The sequence below is a fragment of the Rhinolophus sinicus genome, chromosome 2 (assembly GCF_057876585.1).
Source record: "Rhinolophus sinicus isolate RSI-liver-muscle chromosome 2, RSI-T2T, whole genome shotgun sequence".
Taxonomy (NCBI): domain Eukaryota; kingdom Metazoa; phylum Chordata; class Mammalia; order Chiroptera; family Rhinolophidae; genus Rhinolophus; species Rhinolophus sinicus.
In genome coordinates this window covers 29592755-29606811 of record NC_142502.1, presented here as the reverse complement: position 1 = coordinate 29606811, position 14057 = coordinate 29592755, and the positions used below count along the sequence as shown (strand labels likewise).

Genomic DNA, 14057 nt, shown 5'->3' with positions numbered 1-14057 from the left:
GGCACCCTTGTGCAGGTTGGCTGCCGGTGACTGTATGTCTCAACCAAAGTCCCTGTCTTCCTGGAAGGAGGAGCTCCATATGAAGATTAACGCTCATGTCTAATTTACAAAATATATAAATCCAAGAAACACAAGGAAACTATTTGAAAGGCGGATGTATGTCACAATGCAAAAGAAGGAATGTCATTAACTAGGGGATTTTTATTTTACTTATTTCCAATTGAGATAAAACACTTTCTTGCCTGACAAGCACTGGTGAGCATGTACACCAAGTATTGGCTTGCAGGTTAGTTTTCTGATGATGAAGAAATCCTTACGTAATTAAACTGCATTTAAGTAGAAATACATCAAAACAAAAATGGGCTGGCTTGACCACAGACATTTATTAGTTTTCTCTAAAAGAACTTTCTTTGGTGATTTAAGTAAATGGTTATACAGATACATTTTCTAAGAAAAGGTAGACCAAGCAACAAAATATTTCAGTATTTTCACTTCGAGATCACTGTATTCCCTTTTGCTATTGTTTTTATTTTCCACATCAGGCTCATCCTCCAAGAATAACATCAAAACCACTACTAGGCATCTTTTATTTCACTTTGGGGAATCTAAATGCCACGATAAGGGACTAACCATCACAGAGCACAACAGGCCTTAAGCAAGATGATCTAAGTAATGATGTGTTACAAAGGAATTCAACTTTCACATATTTTACTGCTTAAGAGATGAATTAACATTTTAATTTTATAAAAATCCTGCCATTACAAATCAAATATTATTCATGTTTAACTATGGAAAATAAAGGAACGTTTTAAGAAAACCCACATATGAATTACTAAATCAATCATAGCTTTAACGAGTGCCACGGGTTTCCATAAAGCTCTCTATGAAGCAGCTGATAATAACTAATTCACTTGGGATTACTCTGGTTTACACTGCCAAGTTTAAATGGCAGTTTAATGTCAAGCTAGAGAACCTCATGTTAATCTTGTTTACATACCACCACCAATAAAAAAGCACTGATAAAATACCAGGAAGCACATGAGCTGCAAATACAGTCAGGAGGGCTAGCACGGTGGGTATACTGGTGGGTGCTTGGAGCCACACACTACTTGGGTTTCAATTCCATCTCCACCGTTCCTATCTATAGGACTATGGGCATGTTTCTTCTCTGTTCCTCAGTTTCTCCATATGGGAAGTGAAGAGAATAGCTCCTGGCCCAGAAGATACAAAGATTAATAGAATTAATCCATGTACAGCTCTTAGAATCGTGATGGGTTCTGGTAAACGCTCAAGCAAGGACAGCAGCTTTATTATCATGTTCTTTTTCACTAATATTGGTCTACCTGAGTGGGAATCAATCAATACAAAGATCTGTTTATTTTTTAATGCTTCAATCAGAAAGCCATTTTAATTTTCTAAAGAAATCACTTGCATCTTTTATGAAAAACTAAGACACAACAAAATCCACTTACTGGACTCAAAGCACTCTGCAGACAAATTATGATTTGCCCTTTCTGTGTTAGATACATGTTTGATACCATGTGTGAGCAAAGTTATACAAGGTTTAAAACTATAAAAGCACTTCTGTTACATTGGTCTACTTTTAAATTGGGTTCTATGGTATGTTAGCAGAAATAATGGAGGGACGTGAGGCTTTCCCAGGCTACCAGACACCTCAGAAATGCCTGCTAGAGGAATGCAAGAGGGAGGAGAACGCAGAGGTGAAGAATGTGGGCTTCAGAATCAGAGCCAGGTCCCCACCTCTGCTCAGCTTCACACGCGGTGGCCAGGAAGGAGATGGTGCAAGGTCAAGCAATTAGTTCTGCAACTGACCACGATATAGGCTCAATATGTCAGCACTTGTCGTTACTAACCCGATTATTGCTTGTATGGTCATTATTTGACAGGGAAGCCTGCGAGTTGTCCTGCCTGGCCTTGTGTCATTTATAACTTATAAATGTTACCTACTAGCTTTATCTGAAGCAGGTTCATGTTGTCTAAGGAGAAATTTGTCATGGCTCTGCAGAGAAACTGAAAACTTTTCAAAGATTTAAATGATCCATGTAATTAAGTCAGATGGAATCAAGTATATTTTATGAGTTGCATTTCTCCTCTAAAATGAGTATATTAGAGCAGCTTGAAAATAGATAAATAGCACACTGTGGCTCCAAACACGAGTAACAAGGGGGATGACGAGAGCGGTGATCATGACAAACATTATTACAAACCAGAAACGGTTCTTAGTTTGTTTCATGTGTGTTATCTCATTTGCTCTTCAAAACAACCTTATCAGGTAGGTACTATTATTATCACCACCACACGGATAACGAAAGTGGGACTCAGAAAGGTGGAGTCACTTACCCACAGTCACGCATGTACATGGAGGCAAGGATTAGACCTTAAGAGTCCAGAGCAAAAACCCTAAAGATGAAGGGTCTAGATACACAGCTACGTATACCACACTGACGGGAAACTGAGGATATGGAGATAACGAAGATGAGCCAAGTACTGTTTGCCAAGGAAAGTAATGTAAGAAACATGCCTTTGAACAAGAGTATGAAAAGAGAGACAACAGGCTGAAGAAGGAGGGGAGTCTGAGGAGATCTTCTTTTTTCCTGGTTTTGAAGGGAGCAAGGCAGGGACATGCACGTGGCCAAGGAAGCCAAGGGCACCCACTGGAGAACACACGGTTTACAAAGCACTATCCTTTGTGAGGCATGAAATGCGGGGTCAAGGCAGAGGAATGACCACTTTTCCTTGAGACAGGAGAGAAAAGAGTGAATGAAGGGCGAGGGGAATGATGCTTACTTCCAGTCAGGAGGAGACAAAGAGAAGGACACGATGGAACCAGCAATGCTCATGACCCACAGCTTCTACCATCAGAGGACCACGAAAGGGACAGCCTCTGAGCGGAGAGGCAGGGGTGCCAGGGCTCACGACGGCCATGAATATTTGGGATGGGGAAGAAAGTCAAAAGACCGATTACCTGAGAGCACTAAAGATCCGGCTGATGGGGGAACTGGTGTATCTGGAATAGCACTAACCACAGACTGGGTCACTTTCCCTTACAGAGACGGAGCGTGTGTATCAGGACAGCTGTGCTATTTACGGTAGCACTTGACAGCACATGTACAGAAATGGTGAGGTCAGGACCCAGGACTAATCCAGGACCATCAGGCTGGCAGGGTGATGTGCAATAAAGGGCAGGGGCTTGAGGGGCTTAGAGCATCCCTGACAAAGTACCAAAGGCGCAGACCACAGGGTTCACAGGGTTTGGGAAAGAAGTTATGCAGGAGGGAGCTGATAAGAACAACTAAATGAAATCTAAGATGAGTGACAGCGGAAAGAAGAATGACAGCCATTGAGAGAGTATGGCGGTGGTGGGAAAAAAAGCTGGTTGTAGTCAGAAAGTGGAGTTTTGGACCATGACAGAGGCAGACAGTTCAGAGTGATGACAAAGTGTGGACAGGACAACAGACAGAGACGTGGGCGTGGACATGGCAGACAAAGGAAGCTTGACACTGAAGAGAGCAAAGAGCCATAAAGCAGGGTGTTGCTTCATCTGCCACACTCTCCACTCCACCTTCCATTGAGTAGTGGGTACCAAGAGCTATTTAATTAATTTTACGGTCATTTCTTAAAATCACCTGTAGAAAGTATGATGTTCCACACACACTTTCCATAGCCTTTTCGCAGCCCGATGGTTCGGCAGTTTGAATCCAATGGTGCTCTCAAACTGTTCCAGCTAGAATAAATCCATAAAATAAATCAGCATATTTCTGTAAGAATTCATTAGAAGCTACTAGAAAACTTGGATTTGGATTTTCTCTAAGAAGTAACTATTCTTGAAAAAGGTAAATATAAGTATATCTAATATAATTATACAAAATAGGTATTTCATAGACTGCAATACTAGTTCCTATGAAAAGCAGGTATCAGTCACTGACATAAAGCAACCATCCTTCAATGTCCACTAAAACTCATTTTACTACCTTCCTGTTGATGGCTACCACTTAGCTGATTCAACAACAAAAAATGAGCCCCCATTATGTGGCAGGAACTTACTACCTTTTCTTTTCTGTGAAATTGTGGCTGTTGCTCGTTTTTTAGCAACAGGAATGTATATGCACGTTTATCATTAAGAACCCTGACCTTTTTCACCATGGAGGAATAAAGAATAGTTCATTTTCTTAAGTTCAGTGGAAAGAATTCAGTTAGCAGGGCGGTAAAGAACACTGATAAAGCCGAATCAGATATGCCACGGGCTGTACGTGACACACTTACCTCTGCTGGCCTGACTTTAATGTAGAAGTTACTGCGCTTATAGGAAATTTTCAAGATTTTCGGCCACGCAAAACGATTGATTCTCAGCCTGTCTTTGTAAATGAGGAGCCCATTAGCACACACGCCCAGCTTGATGTCCACGCCTTCTGAGTCCTGCCAAGCATAAGCCATTTGACCATTGTTAGAGCTGTGCAAGTTACACAGGTCAGGAAGCTCACTAGCCCCCTCAAACCATGACCAGGAATATCAATTTAACAGGTCTACATTTAAATTACAGTGACCGTACACAAATTAATACAAATGGTAGGACACAAAACATATTTTAAATCTATTCATCTTCAGGGATCAAATTTGATTTGTCAAAGCCTACAGGACATCATGTTCTTCAAAAGGTATAACTCATGTTCTTGAGCTCGGGTCTAAGAGCTAAAGAGGAAACAGAACTCGATTTAGACATCCTGAAGATACGAGAGATAACATGTGTTTTCCTAGAGCCTATCCCAGCCCTTGGGGACTGTGTGTTGGTCTAAAGTGTGTTTGGCCATTTTACTTCAGACAAATTTATCTCAGATGGAATATTTCAGCTCATAGCTATTAAAATTATGCCTATATTCTGGAAAACACCAATCCCTCTCAGGAAATTTCTCTTTTAGGCTGACAATGTTGAAATCTTTGAATTCTTTCAAGTGTTCAATAACTTGGAATGTTGACATGCAGTTTTCATTACAGCATTCCTTTGGCTGGCAAATGGACGGCAGGCTATTCTTGAACTTACTGATGTTGTTTTCTTTCCCCAAGTGTTTTAATTTGGAATACATGACAATCCAGAATAATCACAAGCTGAAAGATTTTAAAATATCAAATAAGTTTACCGACAAAAGTAAAAAATTGGTTCCTCATATTTCAAGTAGCGTTGAAGGTCCAATATGTACAATATTCAAACTATCCAAATTATTGTTTATCATTAAGGGAAAAACTGGGTCTCATTCAAAATATGTAAAACTGAAGAATATTATTCAGAGATATTCAGAAATCATTAACATGAAAGAAATTCTCACAAAACATGCTGAAACAAATACCACATTTAGTCAAGGTCTCAATTCAATAAAAGTATAACATTGTAACTGCCTTGTTACTGAGAACAATTTAGCACAATTTATACTAGTTTTTAAAAAATTAAAGTACAGGACTAGGTAACTGATGCCAGCAGCTTTTGCTGCTGATAATGTGAATAATTCGTACCTACAAATAAAATAACACTGGACCATCTGAGGAGGTTTAAAAATCTAATCTATAACATACTTTATTCACTGGTATCCTGGCAGGGACAATTCTCTCTAGGAACGGAGTAAAAAGTGAATCAGGCACAGGTGCCCAAGCAACTTGGCACCAGACGCAATCAATGTGTTTGCCAAAAACCTCCCTGGCAGTGGCCACCAGGAGCGGGCCGGAATCTGCCCAAGACAGCACGTTCTCACCACACGTGAGGAGGCAACCTCCTCTGAAACATTCAACGAAGCCACCTCCAGTCTGAAGCAATCTTTCGAAAGGACACTGAGGCTATTTTATCTGACTTAAAAATAAACACAATCTGGATTCCAAGTAAATCAGTTGGTTTTCACTTGTTCCATGCATTGTTTTAGAATTATCAGTATTTGCATGAGTACAAGTTACAGATAAAGGATAAGAAGCGAAAGGGGAAAAAACATGCGTTCGTTCTCCATATTTGACTCCTGCCATTCAGCAACAGTCAGAAAAAACAAACTAACGAAAAGGAAGTCTCTTCTCTTCCTTGCTCGCTGCCTCAGGAAGCTGCCTGGTATGGACATTAACAGGATCCCATGTCCACGGACTTCCGAACGGGTTCAGCCTATGGGGAGCTCTCAAAGAAGATCAGGGAGAAGAGAGGGAGGAAGGGCGGGGGGGCTGCCTTTTAATACCCAGATTCTCTCCCTGTGTAGTCGCCATCCTTGGCTGTGTCCTTGATAACTGCAGCTCCTCTCAAGTCAGCCCTATCCACACAGATCTCCCCTGCGTTCTGGCAACCACTCTTTCTTTGTCCTTACCCCTTCAGATCCAGAGAGGTTAAGAGGTATCTTACACTGCCTCAGAAGTATCATTACTCTTGCAAGGTTTCCCTGCACCTTTATCAGGCGACCTTTCACTCAACACCCTTCAACTTGTCCTAACATGACTGTGCCATTAAGAATCCTTCTGGTAATAAAATATATTAATTTAAAAAATTTAAATATGATCAAGACAAGGAAAAATGTATAAAGGCACAAAAAAAACTACATGAAAAGTTCTTTTAAGTTGTTACAGATATCTTGCTTTTCAAGTATTATCTGAGTCCATCAGATGATAAACAGAATGAAGGAATCAATGCTACTTTCCAGTATTTTTAAAAGCACCTGCTCCTAAGCACAGAGCAAGAACTTCATGTGCATAATTATACTTATACTAATGGGTTGGCAACTTTTTTACTTTTCTAAGATACGACTACAAAATCAAGAATCTTTATTGCTTTCAGTATTGCCATCAAAGAATGGGTTTCTCACTAGTGATCAACAAAGTAGCAGATCCAAGATTTACATGTGGCAAGTGTAACAGGGTTTCGGGTAGGAGAGACCTGTTCCCTCCGGACCTGTTCTCTCCTCCTGCCTTAGTTCCGTTTCTCAGATAACCCAGCCTGTCTCCATCATGTAGAGAAATGAGCTGAAGGACACAGTGTTTGGAAGATGTTTCACCTCCTAGTAGGTTTATCAGAAGATATCAGACAGATGGGACTGCTTTACACAATGTGGCTTGAGGCAAGTCATGCGGCAGTGTTTTATGCAGTTTTTCTAAAGTAAAAACATTTGATCTTAAATGAGATGGTGTATGTGAAAATACTTTTAAAAATTAAAGGCATACAATACCTAGCAGTTAAAAATGCTGCTGCCAGAGACTGTTTGCTAATGGAAAAATGTTTAAAGGAGCAAGTTAACAAAACAAAACAAAACAAAGCAAAACAAAACACGAAATAATACTTGTAGTATAATCCGTATTTAAAATGCATGTGTTCAAGATTATTTGGAGCTCAGGGATTTTTTTAAAAAGGAAAACAAGAAAGTGTATCAAAATATTAACAGTGCTTGTTTCGCATAAAAAGATTTCAGTGATTTTTATTTTCTTCTGTTCCCCTCTATTTTCTATGATGAACATGTATTACTTTTGCAATAGGGAAAAATATTTACAGAATTAAAGGAAGCCACTGAGGGAAAAAGAGCATTTTGCAGTACGATAAACACAAAAGCAAGAAGTATGAATCTGAGCTCTAGGGAGGAAAGACATTTCCGGGAGGAGCGGCTTCCCTAGAAACTTATCCAATCACATCCCTGAGCTTCTTCCTAGGCTGCATCTAAGGACTGGCAGGGTCTTTTAAAAGCAGGCAGCCATAGGTTCCCTCAGCACGTTGAGTTGACTCTGGAGATAATTTTCTAAACCAAATCCATCTTTCACCTTCCCTTTTGTTCTCCCTCCTTGACTGTCACTGTTACATGACCATGCAAACTAGGGTCCCCCCAACTCACCTCACCTTCTCCTGTCACCTCTCACCATTATTCCATTCTTTTCCCACCTCTCAAATTACACTGAGGGGCTGCGTCACCTGGAGCCTTGGCCAGCCTACTTTATCTCAAAAGAGGTACAAACCAGGCCGACAGGGAGGAGTCCAAGTCTAGCTCCTTCACAACCCAGAAGCTTTTTGGACACTTATGCCCTTTCACAGTGGCTAAGATCTGCTCTCCTCTCCCCATACAGAGGCAGGAGAGGGAGCTGGGATAGAGGCAGCACTTGACATAGTAAAAGCTGAGACACAGAATAAACCAGGATGAAGGATCAAGAAGGCTGATAAGGTAAGTCAGGATAAGTATTACATATGAAAGAGTAGTAATTCAGAAGACTGGGAAAAGAAGAAACAACTAGGGGAGAGTAAATGAACCCTCCCAGAACTATAAACCCCACAATTAGTCACCAAAGAAATCTTATAAAGGCTCTTAGGTGAGGGTGAGTAGCCTTTTGCTAGTGTAGTAGGCTATTCTGACACTGGTGTCCTATCAAGAATTCAGTCAACAGCCTGGCAAGCGGCCACCTCCCCATTACTCCAGTACCTTGGCATGATGTAGGTCGACGCCATACATGGAAAGCCTCTTCGCATTTTCTAAGAACTGAGAATCAGCTTGTGCTGGAGATAAGCCCCTAAGAATAAAAAAGAGTATTACCTTATTGATGGATAGAAAGCAAATGTGGCCAAAATGGGGAAAGGCGTGTATAAGCCTGGAGAGTTTGTGGTGCAGGGTATAACACAGCTAAATTTGGACACATAGAAAACAGGTAAGAAGGCTCACCTCTTAACCTCTCGTATTTTTCTATTAAGATCCTCTGATACAAACCTGTTTATTACAAGGAGATGCCCCCCATCTTACCCTTTTTATCTTACAAAATTGCTTTTGATTTTTTCCCACTGGGGTAAAAAAGCCCCAGCAATAATGAGCACAGCATAAATTTTTATTCAATTTTATTTCATTAAGACTAATCATGACAAACATGAGAAGACGCATTGTATTTGATTTTACACCTATGTTGATGACACATATCACATTCTGTCCACAACAAAATTATGTCCATTCCTACATATGTGCCCAATGAAACCAACTGTAGGCTCCCAGAAAGCAGGACCATGTCCCAGTAATATTCATACACTCATGGCATTTCAGCACCTGATATTTTAAATGTGAACTATACATGTCAGTAGATTAGAACTGGAATAAAATTAATGAAAGTACTTAAAGTGAAATACTGCATTTATTTTTTTTTTTAAAGAAAAGTCAGTGAATGTGGTCTGTCTGAAAACTTCTGATCTCTAAAAGTTCTTTCAAATCATTTTAGTCAAAATTTTCAAAAACTTCAATTTTACAATATGGGATAAACTATAATTTTGTAGCTACAGTTTTTAAAATTTGTGCTAAAAGAAAGCATTTTGTTTTCACACAGATATAAAAGTTCTCGAAGTGTAATATGCTATTTAAGTAATTAAGTAATGCTTAACTAAACCTAAGGTCGTCTTCTGTGGATAAAGAAATTACCTGTGTTTCAGTTATTTCTGCTATGTCCATCACCCCTCCCCCATTTCAGATTCAAATCCTGATGACTCATCATCTCCCTGACTTTCTTATGAAAGATAGCGAAAGATGGTAATAAAAACAATTAAAAGGCAAAAGAAATATATAGTAAATGCCAAACAAGTATGTGGGTGTTTCTGTGGTGTGTGTGTGTGTGTGTGTATCAAGGAATAGGATTGGGAGTAGAAAGGACATGTCACGGGGAAAAGTAAATGTTTCTAATAAATGAAAACATTTAGCCTTATGAGTGTAGTTCCTCATGCAATAGTCATGAAGATTATGAAAGGATATCTCAAGGGTTGTCTTGATTGGTACTAGGTGACGTTCCAAAAGGAAAAACTGGATAGATAATCCCACAAACTATGCTCCAATGTCTAGCAAGTTCAAGTTGTATAAGAAAAGCCATTTACATCTGACCCGGCCATCCTCTCTCCAGTCAGCAAGGGAACAGACCTGTGGGTTTTGTGCAGCTCTACCACCTTTTCCTCCAGCTCCTTCGTCTGTGAGGGGGCAAACTGGAAGTCACTGAGGTCATGACTGGCATGGTCATCCGCGTCGTAGTCCCCCAGCTCAGCCTGCAGTGTGTAAGACCCCAGGAGGGCGTGAGTCACGAAGGAGCAGGGCAGGCGGCCAGAGGCGATGTCCTGGCGGAGCTGAAGGCAGAGGAAATACCTGTGAGGAGCAGGGGAGCAAAGGGCCAGGAACAATTAGTTAGGATTGCAGCACTTGTAATCCTTGCATCCTAATATCCCTGTTTGAAAACAAACACACAACAGAGGCACTCTTCACATCCCCAGCAAAAAGAATCTTCTGTAATGAGAAGCTCACCTTGCTCCTTGGAACCCCTAAACTTGTGGCTTATTTACAGAAAATGAGTCTAGAGAGCAAAGTAATAGAAAGGAAATTCTGAACTGCTATCCCAGTAACAGTATATTATGACTATTACAAGAAAGAGTTTTGTAACTGAAGATAAAAATTCCAACCACTTAGACCATCTCCTTGGATCTAAAACTAATCAAAATTAGCATGACCTTCAAAAGTTGTAAAGATTAATGAAATTTTAAAAATAGCTGCAGCTCTTAAGCATTTGCAAGAAAAGCTAATAAGGTCATCCCCTTCTATCTACCATTTTCATACTACGTCTTCTTTTCCTGAGACATCTTTAACAACAATCATAAGTCAGTCTCTGCTCTGAAGCCCTTACTTCCCCACGTAGCTAATTCAACTTGTGGTAGGAAAAGCACGGGCTTCACAGCCAGGCAGAGCTGACTCTATGGAACCTTGAGCGAATTAATGTACTTGTCTAAAGCTAATTAGCCACCTGTAAAATGGGAACAACTCTACTTCCGTGTGAAGATGAGGGGAAAACAATTAGGTAACATAAATAAAACTCATGGCAGTGTTCCTTGGAGTCAGTAACTGGTGGCCATAATCATAATGATGTTGTTATTGTTAGTTATAATAATTATTATTCAATGTTCTAAGTAGCTTACTATACAGTTATAAAAGATCCTGTGTTTTACTAAATAACATGCAGAAACATTTTATATGCTATGAGGATTTTGGGGGGTGTCCTATCAAATCCTTTTGGTGACATTTTAAAACCTGATTGCTACTCTCATATTTAACCACTTGCAAAGATTGTCATCGACTGCTCCAAACTCAAATGGCAGTGCTCTTCTTGTTTGAGAGACTGCCATTCTTACTGGCAGCCAGCCGCCTTCCTCCTGTGTACACTTCCGCCTCGCATGGGTTTCAGGGCTCGTCTTCCTCTTGCCCACGACCCAACACCTTCAGACAGGCTGCGGCCTCTGGTCCAGGCCTCTTTGCTGTTGGGTCAGAGAGCAGGTCCCAGTACATGGTATCAGCCCTCACATAGTTCAGTTAGACCTGGATTACTACACAAATCTGTCAGGCAGGACACGGACTGTTCATTATCATCATAGTCCCACCGTTAGCCAAGTACTTGTCACATGGCAAGAGCTCCATCATTTCTGAGAATGAAAGTCGTCTCACAATCACTAAGTTTTTATGCATTGCAGGAGCTCTCTTTCTAAGGAGAATTATGTTTCCTTGACCCTTAGAACAGCATGAGTATAACTGCACTTGTTTTAGAAAACTGAACTTTAAATTATGACTCAGATTATCCTTAAATTCTCTAAGACTAATGAAGAATAGTGCGAATTCTTCACATTTCGTGGCATTTTGAAGACCTAACCACAAAGATTCCATCTAATACTAAAATCTTGTTCCTCCTTTTTATACTATTGTCTCTACTTTTCACATTGGTCTTTCCTCTCTTTTCAAAGCCTAAATCTAAGGTCCAAGAAACTTCAAACAAAAACTGCAACAGCGTCCTGAATTTCCCAAATGCATGCATGCTTCAAATACTATGCTGAACAATGTCTTGCCCTCCTCAGAAGCTTCCCCCCACCTTCGAAAGGTTCCCTCACATCGTGGTGAAAGTTTCAGTCATGATAAGCAGGCTACCAGCCTACACTACAGGCAGGTGGCTGGTCTCCGTCTGCAGTGCCAAGTCTGCTGGCTCACTAGACTGTATCTCCTCCCACTACACACAGGGGAAACTGTGCAAGCCCCATTTAAAAGGAAAACCAAAGCACTTACTGATGCTGTAAGTTGCAATCACCAAGGATTATCATCCCCCAAACAAATTACTGCAAGGAGGAGTGGATGTACAAAGAGGGAGCTGGCTCCCAAAGACCCAGTTACTGCATTGTTCAAAAGCACCCCTGCAGGGAGGCTCTGTAGCAGCTCTGCCCACCAAGCAGTCAAGTTTTATGCTCCAAGCAGCTCGATGTCAGTTACAAAAGCTACCAATTATTATCTATTAGATGAAACTAATTCAATCACAACTTAATTAGTACCAGTACTTTCCTATTCAGCAGCAAGTACTAAGGGGGAAAAAAAGTGGAAGGGGCCTAGTGGAAGGTATCAAGGCCCAGGAATCACAGGCATCCAAGCAGAACATTCCACTAGACTCTCTAGTTTCCTAAAAGTATATGTATGGAACAGAGTTTTCCTTGGCCATGTAAATAACCTTTTAGAAATCACGCTATACAAATCACACTATAGACCTACTCTTACCAAAGCTAAGAAGTCCTGTCACGGGTACCCAGTATAATAGGGCAAGGATAAGATATCAAGGCTCTTGTGGATTCAGAATGCTCCTTGGTTACTATTCAAATACTCAGTCATTCTCAGAATCAGTTTATGTCCTAAACTGAACTTTTATTTGTAATTTAAGTACACGTCTGTATATCCCAGATAATCTCAGAGGAGATGAAATGAAATAACTATATACTCTTACATAAGAAAACCTACCTTACTAGTTTTATTTATTTTTTTTTGGGGGGGGGGGGACAAAAAAACCACAATTCAAAAATAATTTTACTTTTTACCCTTAGATCACCTTTGTAATATGAGACTAGTGCACATGCAAACAAGGGGAGTGTAATAAAAACCATCTTAGCATTAAACTCTGAAATATTAAATATCAACGATTTTTGAAAGTGTAACAGAAGAATCAAAGTTGCCAGCAATATTTCTTTTAAGTTTTCCATTACCAAAATCAAGAGGAGAGAGTGGTGAATAAAATTTTTGAAACTGGCAACATTACAAACTATTTTAGTATATGCACTTCCAAGGAAATTTCTAAAACTCAACCTAATAAAGAATGTTTCAGTATTAATCCTGAAATTACCACCATTCTCCCAGGGCACAGAAATAAATGAGAGCTATAAGTAAAGGTTCATTTTTCGTGTAATATAAAGTACCTGGTGATATCCTCAGTTAATTGAGACGGATCAGGAGGATAAAACTTCACATTAAAGGTGAACAGCCAGGGAAGATCTGTAATTATTAAACATCATGGTGATTTATGTAGCCAACAGAACAACCATTTATTTTGATAAAGCTTTAAAGCTCAATGTTCAAAGAATATAGACTACTCCTATAACTATAAATCAGTTTAGAAAATTTCTTTTTGAATTTAAAGGAAGTATTTATAAGACAAAATGAAATGAAAATAAAAGAAAAAGCACTTATATAAATAACCTACCATCAAAAAATAAAAGATTCACTTTTTAAATAATTGTTTATTGGTACTTCACTAAATGTTTTGTATGGTGATCTATTATGCAAATATTTGAACCACAGAATTTCTAGATGCCAAGTATTCTCCATCCTTTAAAAAACAAACAAACAAAGCATTTTAGGCTTTCTACATTGCTGGGAGAAGGCAGGGATTAAGCAAGTAAGTGATCACTACAGCGATTCAGGAAATGATGATGGGCTAGTTGAAGGAAGTGTTATAAGATATCCCACAGAAGGGAGAGGGTGGTAAAAAAGTCACAATACTTTTATACAATAAAATTATTCCCCAGGTTTTATAAAGTGGGTGTAAGTACATACATATATAGCACATACTTTGCTGTACTATGTCACAAAGAATGAATATATCAAACAACCATGTCATAAATCACTTATTAAAAGTTAAATCATTTATCTATTTATATGTTAACATTTAACTGATATATCATGCTTTCGATGGCTTTAAAAACAACAAGAAATACACAGCTCTGGAGAGAGGGG

General features: G+C 39.5%; 1 protein-coding gene across 21 annotated transcripts in view; it reads right to left on the bottom strand.

Moving 5' to 3' along the window:
- The window catches only part of EPB41L2 (erythrocyte membrane protein band 4.1 like 2), a 209511-nt gene that overhangs the window by 47632 nt on the left and 147822 nt on the right, over positions 1-14057 (bottom strand). For all 21 annotated transcript variants that reach the window (XM_074333571.2, XM_074333587.2, XM_074333572.2 and 18 more), the window contains exons 6-10: positions 13241-13316; positions 9900-10118; positions 8436-8523; positions 4285-4437; positions 3648-3745 (exon numbers count right to left, since the gene is read on the bottom strand). In XM_074333571.2, coding sequence (XP_074189672.2) covers positions 3648-3745; positions 4285-4437; positions 8436-8523; positions 9900-10118; positions 13241-13316 — 634 coding nt within the window. The remainder of the gene's footprint in view (positions 1-3647; positions 3746-4284; positions 4438-8435; positions 8524-9899; positions 10119-13240; positions 13317-14057) is intronic.